Raw genomic sequence first — 14,194 nt, 5'->3', positions numbered from 1 at the left:
CAAAGATGATTGACATAAACCCCCTACCATTATAGTATGCTCCTCACTTAGCGACGAATTCGTTTACCAGCGTGGTCTTAGGAATGGAACTCCATCGTTAACCGAGGAGAGGCTGTATACAGTACACTACTGTATAAATAATAATAATAATAATAATAATAATAATAATAATAATAATAATAATAACAATAATAATTCTAGGTAGTAGGTTGGTAGACAGCAACCACCCAGGGAGGTACTACCATCCAGCCAAGTGAGTGTAAAACAGAAGCCTGTAATTGTTTTACGTGATGGTAGGATTGCTGGTGTCTTTTTATTCTGTCTCATACACGTGCAAGATTTCAGGTACATCTTGCTACTTCTACTTACACTTAGGTCACACTACACATACATGTACAAGCATATATATACACACCCCTCTGGGTTTTCTTCTATTTTCTTTCTAGTTCTTATTCTTGTTTATTTCCTCTTACCTCCATGGGGAAGTGGAACAGAATTCTTCCTCCGTAGGCAATGCGTATCGTAAGAGGCAACTAAAATGCCAGGAACAAGAGGCTAGTAACCCCTTCTCCTGTATACAGTGGACCCCCGCATAACGATGGCATCACATAGCGATTATTTCGCATACCGCTTACTTTAATTGCAAAAATTTTGCCTCACATACCGCTTAAAAACCCGCTTACCGATTTTCTTCCGAGACGCGCTCACATGTTCCGCCGGTGGCATTGTTTACCAGCCAGCCTCCGCGGTAACATCCAAGCATACAATCGGAATATTTCGTATTATTACAGTGTTTTCGGTGCTTTTTCTGGAAAATAAGTGACCATGGGCCCCAAGAAAGCTTCTAATGCCAACCCTACAGCAATAAGGGTGAGAATTACAATAGAGATGAAGAAAAAGAGCATTGATAAGTATGAAAGTGGAGTGCATGTCTCCGAGCTGGCCAGGTTGTATAATAAACCCCAATCAACCATCGCTACTATTGGTGGTACAGCTGCTGCTGCTGCTGCACTGTCAGCTGCTGCTGCTGCTGTAGCACCGTTGTTGGTGTGGCTTATTGAGAATACCAAGAAACAATTAACCCCAGAGGATTTGCCACCCAGGATAACCCAAAAAAGTCAGTGTCATCGAAGACTGTCTAACTTATTTCCATTGGGGTCCTTAATCTTATCTCCCAGGATGCAACCCACACAAGTCGACTAACACCCAGGTGAACAGGGAAAAATGCCTGGAACTAGTGCTCATATTGGTGAATTTAAAGCCAGCAAAGGTTGGTTTGAGAGATTTAAGAATCGTAGTGGCATACACAGTGTGATAAGGCCTGTTCTGGAAGAAAATGCCAAACAGGACCTACAGTACTCAGGAGGAAAAGGCACTCCCAGGACACAGTGTCTCATCAGTCATTGCTGCATCTTCAATAAAGGTAAGTGTCATTTATTCTTCATTTAGTAGAGTAGTACATGCACAATATATACTGTGCATGTACTACTCTACTATTGTGCATGTATCCTTCTCTTTGTGTGTGGGAAAATGTATATTTCATGTGGTAAAATTTTTTTTTTCATACTTTTGGGTGTCTTGCACGGATTAATTTTATTTCCATTATTTCTTATGGGGAAAATTCATTCACATAACGATTATTTCGCATAACAATTACCCCTCTTGCACGGATTAAAATCGTTAACCGGGGGTCCACTGTATATTACTAAATGTAAAAGGAGAAACTTTCGTTTTTCCTTTTGGGCCGCCCTGCCTCGGTTGGATACGGCCGGTGTGTTGAAAGAAAGAATAATAATATAATAATAATAATAATAATAATCTTTTTTCCATGGGGAAGTGGAAAACAATTCTTCCTCCGTAAGCCATGCGTGTCGTAAGAGGCGACTAAAATGCCAGGAGCAAGGGGCTAGTAACCCATTCTGTATATATTACTAAATTTAAAAGGAGAGACTTTCGTTTTTCCTTTCGGGCCACCCCACTCAGTGGGATACGGCTGGTGCGTTGAAAGAAAGAAGAATATCTTTATTTACTACAAGTACACGTAAAAGGTATACAGGCCTAGCAGACGTCAGTGACATATACTACTATATAGAAAGCCTCTTGTTATGCAGAGCATTTTAGGCAAATTAGGTCAGTTTTGTCTTAGGATGCAACCCACACCAGTTGGCTAATTCCCAGGTACCCATTTTACTGATGGGTGAACATAGACAACCAGTGTAAAGAAACACGCCCAATGTTTCTACCGTCACTGGAAATCGAACCCAGACCCTCGCCGTGTGCAGTGAGAGCTTCAGCCACCAAGCCATAGTGCACCATGGCCTGGTGGCCACAGTGTTATAAGTGGTGCAAAGGTAACATTAAAACAATAACAAAGATGGTTGACACAAACCCACTACCATTATAGTATGCTCCTTGCTTACAGACAAATTCACTTACCGACGTGGTCTTAAGAACGGAACTCCATCGTTAAATAAGGAGAGGTTGCATAAGAAATTTCAAGACAATTAAAACCAGTTATGCAGATGCAACTACACTACTATTCAAACAGTGAGAAAAATGTAACATACATGTAATACCTTCGGAATCTTCGCTGGAGGCTCCCAATCTATCAGTTCACAGTTCTTTTCTGGCTTGTACTTTTTGCTACAAGAAAATGAATGTCTTGTCATTTTAGATTTGTTGTTATCTTCATATGGACATAGGGAACACTGAAAAAATGCTGGGGCACGTTCCAAGCGTCCACGAACGTTGTGTTCTGCTTCCATGTGAAATAATATTACCTGAGGAACAAGATTAAAATTTCACTCTTGCATAGTATGACAAATTAGGAATGATTTATTTGTTATGAAATTACTAGATGCTTCGTTTAGTTAAAAAACTTTTTAATAAAATTAAAACTGTGCTGAACATCCCAGCATTATCTTTGGCAAGCTAATACAAAGTAATAACCTGTTACTTACAGTTTACTCTTGGAGTCTAACCTTGTACCTACTTTTTAATAAAATGTTTTCATTTGTGGAGGTAACAGTCACTACTGCATAAACAAAAATATCTAAGATTCTGTTGATACTAAGGTGATGTAAATAAAAAATTTATGGTTGTAGTTGTAAACATAATGCAGATTTACCAAGAAAAATTTCAAATTAAAAAGATACCTGATCTTTAAGCTTCATAGCAAAATCCATAAAAGAAAGTACAGTAATTAAAACTGCCACATTATACTAATAATTCTTTAATTATTTATTTAATTAACATACTGTTATATATTTAATTTTTTAAGCACTCACTAAAAAACTTGTATACTCTCCCACGGATTTACCTGAGGTCCACGCGTTTCAAAGTCGCAGAAGTTGCACTTATAAGTATAATTAACCATATGAGGAGACTCCAAATGTCTGTCCATCACCAATTCGCTTTCCGTTTTGAAGTTGCAGAATCTGCAAATCTTAAGTGGCACGCTGAGGTGAGCATTCTTCTCCCGGGTAAATTCTAATTGTCTTTCTAACATTTTGACCGATAGCTGGAAAACAATGCAAAATACTGTTAACAATGTTAAACTGCATTAATGGTACGAATACAAAAAAAATAGTAAAATGTCGAAAGTAATATGGTGAACTTTCACCACAAAGCATAAAGTTGTCTTTGCCTTCTTGAAGACCTTTGGATTTCATATAAAGTCCAAAGGCTTAATAACCAAAGAAAGCCAAGAGTTTAATAAGTCAAGCAGTGGCTTAATTTTTATTCAAGCTTATCTCTCCTCTTCCCTAAGATGCAATTCACAATGACCACAAGGGACAGCAGATGTAATGATACTTGTACATCCTTTATGAATTACACACTTGTGCAACACCTGGATATCTATACTGTGGAAACATTTTTGCCTACCATTGGCTTCCTCACTCCAATACAGAAAAGAATGGTTGAAAATCAGGAGTAGTTTGAGGTAATCATTCCCTCAGCCTTAAGTCAATGTGTTCAGTTCATCAGTTTTGAAAAGACTGATGGACTGAACACACTGATGGACTGATGTTTTTCAAAAATAAATTAATACATCATAGTGAACTTACAATTCCTTCTCTGGACGGAGTAGTCTTCATCTTATCTAGCTTTCTCTTCTGCATCCGCAAAAGATCTTGCTGGAGGAATTCTTGTGCCTGGTTTAAGCCCAAGTCCAATACGAATTTACCCAGAGCACTTCGATAGTAAGGCTCCCACCTGGAATGGAAACTTTTGAAAGTTTAATTGCTGAAAGCCCTTAGAAGAGATTATGGCTCAATTTGGCTATACCTAAAGCAAATGTTAATAAGACTGAGAAGGATATTAAATCTAATATCATTTATTTTACACTTGGGAGATGCAATGAAATTTCATGACATTGAATGTTAATCTCTACTCTACAGTTAAAGTAATAGTCCTTATGAATGATCTTTTATTGCATTATCTAATAAAAATAAAACTGAAAAAATTATGCTCAAGTCCAAAAAGGTTTCAAACAGAAAATGCCAAAGAGGCAAGTCTACATCAGCAACCAGAGGTAAAATCAGTATCATTGATGGAACTATTTAAACTAACTCACAATTAGGATAAGAAACCAAGTGACATTTCAGCCCATTCTAGACCATTATCAAATCACAACTTTTAAATGACAGCAAGGTAATGAGTGAGCTACTTAAGTCCCAATGACTCGGTTTTTTAGCGAGCCGGTAACCAGACAAAGTCGATGACCTAAATGAATATTTTGTGTGTGTGTGTGTGTGTGTGTGTGTGAGTGTGAGTGTGAGTGTGAGTGTGAGTGTGAGTGTGAGAGAGAGAGAGAGAGAGAGAGAGAGAGAGAGAGAGAGAGATAGAGAGATAGAGAGAGAGAGAGAGAGAGAGAGAGAGAGAGAGAGACAGAGAGAGAGAGAGACAGAGACAGAGACAGAGACAGAGAGAGAGAGAGAGAGAGAGAGACAGAGAGAGAGAGAGAGAGAGAGAGAGAGAGACAGATAGAGAGAGATAGAGAGAGATAGAGAGAGATAGAGATAGAGATAGAGATAGAGATAGAGAGAGAGAGAGAGAGAGAGAGAGAGAGAGAGAGAGAGAGAGAGAGAGATAGAGAGAGATAGAGAGAGATAGAGAGAGAGAGATAGAGAGAGATAGAGATAGAGATAGAGATAGAGATAGAGATAGAGATAGAGATAGAGATAGAGATAGAGATAGAGAGAGAGAGAGAGAGAGAGAGAGAGAGAGAATTTGGTAGACTCGAGCCTATCTGATATTATCCTAATGCCAAATGACTTCAAAAAGGCGATACATGACATGCCCATGCACTCTGCCCCAGGCCCACACTCATGGAACTCTGTCTTCATCAAGAACTGCAAGAAGCCCCTATCATGTGCTTTTAACATCCTATGGAGAGGGAGCATGGACACGGGGGCCATCCCACAGCTGCTAAAAACAGCAGACATAGCCCCATTCCACAAAGGGGGCAGTAAAGCAATAGCAAAGAACTAGACTAACAGCACTAGCATCCCATATCATAATCTTTGAAAGGGTTCTAAGAAGCAAGAGCGCCACCCATCTAGATACCCATCAGTTACACAACCCAGGGTAACATGGGTTTAAAGCAGGTCACTCCTATTTGTCCCAACTACTGGACCACTATGACAAGGTCCTGGATGCTCTAGAAGACAAACAAAATGCAGATGTCGTATACACAGACTTTGCAAAAGACTTTGACAAGTGTGACCATGGTGTAATAATGCACAAAATGCATAACAGGAATAACAGGAAAAGTTGGTAGATAGATCTACAATTTCCTAACAAATAGAACACAGAGTAGTAGTAGTAAACAGAGTAAAATCTCAGGTGGCTACGGTGAAAAGTTCTGTTCCACAAGGCACAGTACTTGCTCCCATACTGTTCCTCATCCTCATATCTGACACAGACAGGGATGTAAGCCACAGCACCATGTCTTCCTTTGCAGATGACACCCAAATTTGCATGACAGTGTCCTCCATTGAAGACATCGCAAGACTCCAGATGGACATTAAACAAATCTTTAAATGGGCCGCAGAAAACAATATGAAGTTCAACGATGAGAAATTTCAATTATTCCGATATGGAAAACGTGAGGAAATTAAAACTACATCAGATTATAAAACAAATTTCAACGACACAATAGAGCAAAAAACTAATGTAAAAGACCTGGGAGTGATCATGTCAGAGGATCTCGCCTTCAAAAACGATAACAGTGTATCAATCGCATCTGCTAGAAAAATGACAGGATGGATAATGAGAACCTTCAAAACTAGGGATGCCAAGCCCATGATGACACTCTTCAGGTCACTTGTTCTATCTAGGATGGAATATTGCTGCACACTAACAGCACCTTTCAGAGCAGGTGAAATTGCTAACCTAGAAAATGTACAGACAACCTTCACAGCACACACAACTGCGATAAAACATCTAAATTACTGGGAATGCTTGAAATTCCTCAACCTGTACTCCCTAGAATGCAGACAGGAGAGATACATGATTATATACGCTTGGAAAATCCAAGAGGGATTAGTACCAAACTTGCACACGAAAATCACACCCTATGAAAGCAAAAGACTCGGCAGATGATGCAACATCCCAGCAATGAAAAGCAGGGGTGCCACTAGCACGATAAGAGACAACACAAGTGTCAGGGGCCCAAGACTGTTAAACTGCCTTCCAGCAAACATAAGGGCGATTACCAATAGACCCCTGGCTGTCTTCAAGGAGGAGCTGGGCAGGCACCTAAAGTCAATACCTGACCAGCCGGGCTGTGGTTCGTATGTCAGGTAGCATGCAGCCAACAGCAACATCCTGGTTGATCAGGCCCTGATCCACCATGAGGCCTGGTCACAGACCAGGCCACAGGGGCATTGACCCCCACAGCCTGGCCCTCTCCAGGTATACACAAATTTTTTCTTTATTATATGAAGTGCTGATACCCCTTTTATATGCAAATATGAGTGGAAAGAGGAAATGCAATGATACTGAGTGTTCTAGTAAACACAAATAGTTAACATTAGATGAAAAACTAGAAATTAGAAAACTTGAAGATGGTGCATTGTATGCTAAAACAGTATGTGACAAGAAAATGAACAAAGCATTGGTACAAGTATGCAAGGAATAAAGATAAATAAAAAGACATGGAATGGCTACAAGATCTTATACGTCAAAAGTGATTGTTAAAAACTGTAGTTCTACTATGGATAATATAGAATGTCTTTTATGTTATGGGTTGAAGATTGCAGCCAGAAAAGAATTCCATTAAGTCAGATGATGATTTAAGCTAAAGAAACAAGTCTCTACTCAATGTTAAAAAAAAAAAAAATAGGGGGGATGGCAATGAAGGGGAAAGTTTTTTTGGCAAGGCATGGAACGTTTTACAATTTTAAAAAGCGTATGGGACTCCATAATGTTCTAATTACTGGTCAAAGTGCCAGTGCAGGCAATGTGGCAGCTGCAAGATTTCCTAACAATTTAAAAATATTGAAGAAAATGGCTACAAAGACAAGCAAATTGTAACTTAGATGAAATGAGTTTGTTCTGGTAGAAGATGCTGTCTCGCACTTATCTGGCGGAAAAAGAATCATCACAACCGATATAAAGTTTCCAAAAACCATTTAATGCTTTTATTAGGTGGGAATGCATTTGATGGCTTTAAATTAAAACCTATGCAGTTGTACAGAGTGGAAAATCCAAGGGCTCATGAATGCTATTCAAAAAATGCTCTTCCTGTTATCTTTCTTTCAACACACCGGCCGTATCCCACCGAGGCAGGGTGGCCCAAAAGGAAAAACGACAGCTTCTCCATTTACATTTAGTAATATATACAGGAGAAGAGATTACTAGCCCCTTGCTCTCAGCATTTTAGTCGCCTCTTACAACACGCATGGCTTACGGAGGAAGAATTCTCTTCCACTTCCCCATGGAGATAAGAGGAAATAAACAAGAATAAGAACTAGAAAGAAAATAGAAGAAAACCCAGAGGGGTGTGTATGTATATGCTTGTACATGTATGTGTAGTGTGACCTAAGTGTAAGTAGAAGTAGCAAGATGTACCTGAAATCTTGCATGTTCATGAGACAGAAAAAAAAAGACACAAGCAATCCTACCATCGTGTAAAACAATTACAGGCTTCCGTTTTACACTCACTTGGCAGGACGGTAGTACCTCCCTGGGCAGTTGCTGTCAACCAACCTACTACCTAGGTCTTCCTGTTATAAGGCAGCCAAATAAGAAAGCCTGGATAAAGAGACAACTGTCTGAAGATTGGTTTGCAAATTATTTTTGCCATGCAGATGAAAACTGTTGCAAAGATAATGACATGGATTTTAAAATTCTGTTGAACCAGGTAATCGTACTTCTCTTTCTGACTTGAATGAAAATATCTATGTAATTTTCCTGCCACCGAACACATCATTATTACTGCAGCCAATGGATTAGGGTATCATTGCTATATTTAAGACCTATTATTTAATATGCACCTTTGCACAAGCCATAAATGTAACAACGGGAGAAAATGCCATAAGTTTAAACAAATTTTGGAAAGGTTACAATATATGAAATGCAGCTGAAAACCTAAGTGAGTCATGGTTTGCAATAATCGCGAGCACCATGAGAGCTGTTTGGCACTTTCTTTTACTGTGTGTTCCAACGATTTTGCTGGTTTTGAATCCCATATTCAAAATGTGTGTGAAAACATTGTGCAGCTTGGGAAAGATTATCTCAGGTTAGAAGCTTTGAATTGTGAAAATGTGTGTCAATTGCATTCCGATGACCTTGATGATGCAATACTTGTGGAAATAGATCAGCAGTGTTTATATGAAGAAACAACAGGAACATCAAGAAGAAAATGCTTCGCCCACAAAAGAATTCACATTGGATGAACTAACAATGTAAACTGCGAATACAGATGATGCTTGTGACTTCATAATGAAACCATACCACGGCCGGGATTGAACCCGTGGTCAGAGAGTCTCAAAACTCCAGACCGTCGCGTTAGCCACTAGACCAGCTAGCCACAATAAGATTCGTCCAACTAGGTATATTTCTACACCATAGGAAGGTTAGCATAGGCACCACTATGACCACAAATGCAAGTTTTTACAGACGAATCTCCAGCTAGCGTGGCCGTGACGAACTCTAGCTCAAGTCCCCTCACTGCCGTCAGTGAGTCACTTCATAATGAATGCAGATCAAAACATTAAATGAGGCATTAGAGTTAAGCTATAAAGATATGTATGCTGATAAAAAGAAGAAACTGTGCAAACTAAGTTCAACTATTTTTTCAAAGAAAAATTATCTTTTTCATTACTGTATGTATGGTACATTGTTTATATACAACTGTGATAAAAATCTTTAGTACTACTATTTCTCGTTTTCGTCTTTTGTATTTTCTTTATTTGTAAGTGTGTGCAAGAGTTTCATGTGCATTGATTTGTACTACGTAAACGGCTAAATATTCCTCGATCCAACGCATTTAATCGTATTGTTGGAACGCATTACATTAAAGCACATTATAATACCTTGTTCAGTACGGTATTTTTTTACATGCATTAACCATATTATGCAAGGTATTGGTGTATAACCAGTTCATAAGTCAAGTTCACATTTGTATAAAACAAGACCAATGTAGCTCCAAAAAGTAACTAATTTGTTCATTCCTGCCAATTTTCTCCATTACAATGTTCTCTTCCTGATCTTTGTCTTCAAACTAGCTATATGGATTGTTTAAAGTTTAAACCCAGTGATCTGCCTATGTAATAATACACTTTATTCCAATACTCTTGATGATGATAGAACATTATTTGTCTTTTCAAATTATGACCCCACTGCAAAGACCCATAAAGAATAAGATAAATACCATGGCTGGGACAAATCACAAATAAACAACACTTAGAAGCAATGACTAATGACCACATTTTAAGTTTCCTCTCCTAAGTACGGGTTACTTTTTATGTGACCCTATTTCCTTAAGCACAAAAATAAATGAACTGAAGTTAAAGAGAATCAACTTGGCTGGAGTACTTTCTTACACAGGACATGGACATTCCAGCAGAATTAGAGTTTCCCAGGGCATTCTTCCCTGGATGTGACCCAAAACAATTGGCTAACACAAAGTATAGTACAGGTACCATCCGACTTACGACCAAGCTTGGTTCCGACCAACCGGTCATAAGTCAAAATGGAAGTAAGCCGAACCTTACTACTGAATATCAACATCACACTTTTGTAATGATTTTATTTTATTGTTTTATTTTGGTATTTCATTTTTTACTTTTTTTACATAGTGGGTTGGTAGACAGCAACCACCCAGGGGGGTACTACCGTCCTGCCAAGTGAGTGTGAAACGAAAGCCTGTAATTGTTTTACATAATGGTAGAATTGCTGGCGTCCTTTTATTCTGTCTCATACACATGCAAGATTTCAGGTACATCTTGCTACTTCTACTTACACATAGGTCACACTACACATACATGTACAAGCATATATACACACACCTCTCTGGGTTTTCTTCTATTTTCTTTCTAGTTCTTGTTCTTGTTTATTTCCTCTTACCTCCACGGGGAAGTGGAAGAGAATTCTTCCTCCATAAGCCATGCGTGTTGTAAGAGGCGACTGAATGGCGGGAGCAAGGGGCTAATAACCTCTTCTCCTGTATATATTACTAAATGTAAAAGGAGAAACTTTGGTTTTTCCTTTTGGGCCACCCCGCCTCGGTGGGACACGGCCGGTTTGTTGAAAAAAAAAAGCAAGATGGTACAATTGCTGGTGTCTTTTGTCTGTCTCATAAATATGCAAGATTACGGGTACATCTTGCTACTTCTACTTACACTTAGGTCACACTACACATACAAGTACATGTTTATTTATACACACTCATCTGAGTTTTCTTTGATTTTATCTTAATAGTTCTTGGTCTTATTACTTTTCCTTTTATATCCATGGGGAAGTGGAATAAGAATCTCTCCTCCGTTAGCCATGCAAGTTGTAAACGTCAACTAAAATGCCGGGAACAATGGGCTAGTAATCCCTTTTCCCGTAAAAATTACTAAAAAGAATAAGAATAAGAAAATTGTCAAAGTGGGAAGTCTGAATGTGCGTGGATGTTGTGCAAATGATAAGAAAGAGATGATTGTGGATGTTATGAATGAGAAGAAGCTGGATGTCCTGGTTTTAAGTGAAACAAAGCTGAAGGGGGTGGGAGAGTTTCAGTGGAGAGGAATAAATGGGATTAGGTCAGGGGTTTCAAATAGAGTTAGAGCTAAAGAAGGAGTAGCAATAACGTTGAAGGATAAGTTATATAATGGCAGGAAAAGAGGGAATGTAAATGTATTAATTCAAGGATTATGTGGAGTAAAATAAAGGTTGGATGTGAAAAGTGGGTTATAGTAAGCATATATGCACCTGGAGAAAAGAGAAGTGTAGAGGAGAGAAAGAAATTTTGGGAAATGTTGAGTGAATGCATGGGGAGTTTTGAACCAAGTGTGAGAGTAATGGTGGTTGGGGATTTAAATGCTAAAGTGGGCAAAAATGTTGTGGAGGGAGCAGTAGGAAAATTTGGGGTGCCAGGGGTAAATGAAAATGGGGAGCCTTTAATTGAGCTATGTGTAGAAAGTGGTTTGGTAATAAGTAATACATATTTTATGAAGAAGAGGATAAATAAATATACAAGGTATGATATAGCACGTAATGAAAGTAGTTTGTTAGATTATGTATTGGTGGATAAAAGGTTGATGGGTAGGCTCCAGGATGTACATATTTATAGAGGGGCAACTGATATAGCGGATCATTATTTAGTTGTAGCTACAGTTAGAGTAAGAGGTAGATGGGACAAGAGAAAAATGGCAACAACAAATAAGAGGGAGGTGAGAGTGTATAGACTAAGGGAGGAGGAAGTTCAGGTGAGATATAAGCAACTATAGGCAGAAAGGTGGGCTGGTGCAAAGTATGAGTAGGGATGGGGTTGAAGTAGGTCCTTCCCAAAGAGATGGGTTAGTTGTAGTAGTAGTTGTCGTAGTCGTGAAGGTTATGTACATGTCCTCAGAGGACATGTACATAACATGTAGCATTGAAAATTGCGTTGGGCAAATGTTTTGTTAGTGGGATGAATTGTAAAGGACTTGCCTAGTATGGGCCAACAGGCTTGCTGCAGTGTTCCTCCTTTCTTATGTTCTTAAGAGGGTTGGAATAGTTTTAAAAATGCAGTATTAGAAAGTGGGGCAGAAGTTTGTGGTTATAGGAGGGTGGGTGCAGGAGGAAAGAGGAATGATTGGTGCAATGATGAAGTAAAGAAAGTGATAAAAGAGAAAAAGGTAGCTTATGAGAGCTTTTTACAAAGCAGAAGTGTTATAAGAAGAGTAGAGTATATGGAGAGTAAAAGAAAGGTGAAGAGAGTGGTGAGAGAGTGCAAAAGGAGAGCAGATGATAGAGTGGGAGAGGCACTGTCAAGAAATTTTAATGAAAATAAGAAAAATTTTTGGAGTTAAACAAGCTAAGAAAGCCTAGAGAACAAATGGATTTGTCAGTTAAAAACAGAGTAGGGGAGTTAGTAGATGGGGAGATGGAGGTTTTGGGTAGATGGCGAGAATACTTTGAGGAACTTTTAAACGTCGACGAAGAAAGGGAAGCGGTAATTTCATGCACTGGCCAGGGAGGTATACCATCTTTTAGGAGTGAAGAAGAACAGGATGTGAGTGTGAGGGAGGTGCGTGAGGCCTTACGTAGAATAAAAGGGGGTAAAGCAGCTGGAACTGACGGGATCATGACAGAAATGTTAAAAGCAGGGGGGATATAGTGTTGGAGTGGTTGGTATTTTTGTTTAATAAATGTATGAAAGAGTGGAAGGTACCTAGGGATTGGCAGAGATCATGTATAGTCCCTTTATATAAAGGGAAGGGGGACAAAGAGAGATTGTAAAACTCATAGAGGAATAAGTTTACTGAGTATGCCAGGAAAAGTGGGGAGGTTGTTTGAGGCAGTGGAGATGTCCTGTCTAAGGGCAATGTGTGGTGTAAATATTATGCAGAAAATTCGGAGTGTGGAAATTAGGAGAAGGTGTGGAGTTAATAAAAGTATTAGTCAGAGGGCTGAAGAGGGGTTGTTAAGGTGGTTTTGTCAATTAGAGAGAACGGATCAAAGTAGAATGACATGGAGAGCGTATAAATCTGTAGGGGAAGGAAGGCGGGGTAGGGGTCGTTCTCGAAAAGGTTGGAGGGAGGGGGTAAATGAGGTTTTGTGGGCGAGGGTCTTGGACTTCCAGCAAGCTTATGTGAGCGTGTTAGATAGGAGTGAATGGAGACGAATGCTATTTGGAACTTGACGAGCTGTTGGAGTGTGAGCACGGTAAAATTTAGTGAAGGGATTCAGGGAAACCGGTTATTTTATATAGCCGGACTAGAATCCTGGAAATGGGAAGTACAATGCCTGCACTTTAAAGGAGGGGTTTATGATATTGGCAGTTTGGAGGGATATGTTGTGTATCTTTATACGTATATGCTTCTAAACTGTTGTGTTCTGAGCACCTCTGCAAAAACAGTGATTATGTGTGAGTGAGGTGAAAGTGTTGAATGATGATGAAAGTATTTTCTTTTTGGGGATTTTCTTTCTTTTTGGGTCACCCTGCCTCGGTAGGAGACGGCCGACTTGTTAAAAGAAAAAGTGCATTCGTGTGTGGACGTTAGACGCACCAGCTGACATGTATTGGATGCGTGATGCGATTTGTTTACTCGAACATCGGCAAAAACTTAACATTTCCGCTACTTTGAGCTCAATTTCATACCACTCCTCTTCCCCAGCCCATAGACCAACAGGTCATTTCAAACTTTAAAAAACTCTACACCAAAGCAATGTTTCAAAGGTGCTTTAAGGTGACCTCAGACACTCGCTTGACCCGAAGAGAGTTTTGGAAAGAACACTTCAGTATCCTCCATTGCATAAGCCTTATAGGTAAGGCTTGGGAGGGAGTGACTACCAGGACTTTGAACTCTGCTTGGAGAAAATTGTGGCCAGATTATGTCCACAAGAGGGATTTTGAAGGGTTTGTGGCTGACCCTGATGAGCCTATGTCACTTGTGAACTCTATTGTGGCATTGGGGAGTTCCATGGGGTTGGATGTGACTTTGGAGGATGTGGAAGAGTTGGTGGAGGACCACAACAAAGAGCTAACCACTGAGGA

General features: G+C 39.4%; 1 protein-coding gene across 13 annotated transcripts in view; it reads right to left on the bottom strand.

Moving 5' to 3' along the window:
- The window catches only part of MEP-1, a 156,409-nt gene that overhangs the window by 56,670 nt on the left and 85,545 nt on the right, over positions 1-14,194 (bottom strand). For 8 of the 13 annotated variants that reach the window (XM_070100079.1, XM_070100076.1, XM_070100104.1 and 5 more), the window contains 3 exons: positions 4,068-4,227; positions 3,320-3,520; positions 2,568-2,780 (listed from right to left, as the gene is read on the bottom strand). In XM_070100079.1, coding sequence (XP_069956180.1) covers positions 2,568-2,780; positions 3,320-3,520; positions 4,068-4,227 — 574 coding nt within the window. The remainder of the gene's footprint in view (positions 1-2,567; positions 2,781-3,319; positions 3,521-4,067; positions 4,228-14,194) is intronic. The other 5 variants (XM_053771162.2, XM_070100096.1, XM_070100098.1 and 2 more) reach the window with 2 other exon arrangements.

This window comes from Cherax quadricarinatus, chromosome 5 (assembly GCF_038502225.1).
Source record: "Cherax quadricarinatus isolate ZL_2023a chromosome 5, ASM3850222v1, whole genome shotgun sequence".
Classification (NCBI taxonomy): domain Eukaryota; kingdom Metazoa; phylum Arthropoda; class Malacostraca; order Decapoda; family Parastacidae; genus Cherax; species Cherax quadricarinatus.
This window is presented reverse-complemented; position numbering and strand designations above follow the sequence as displayed.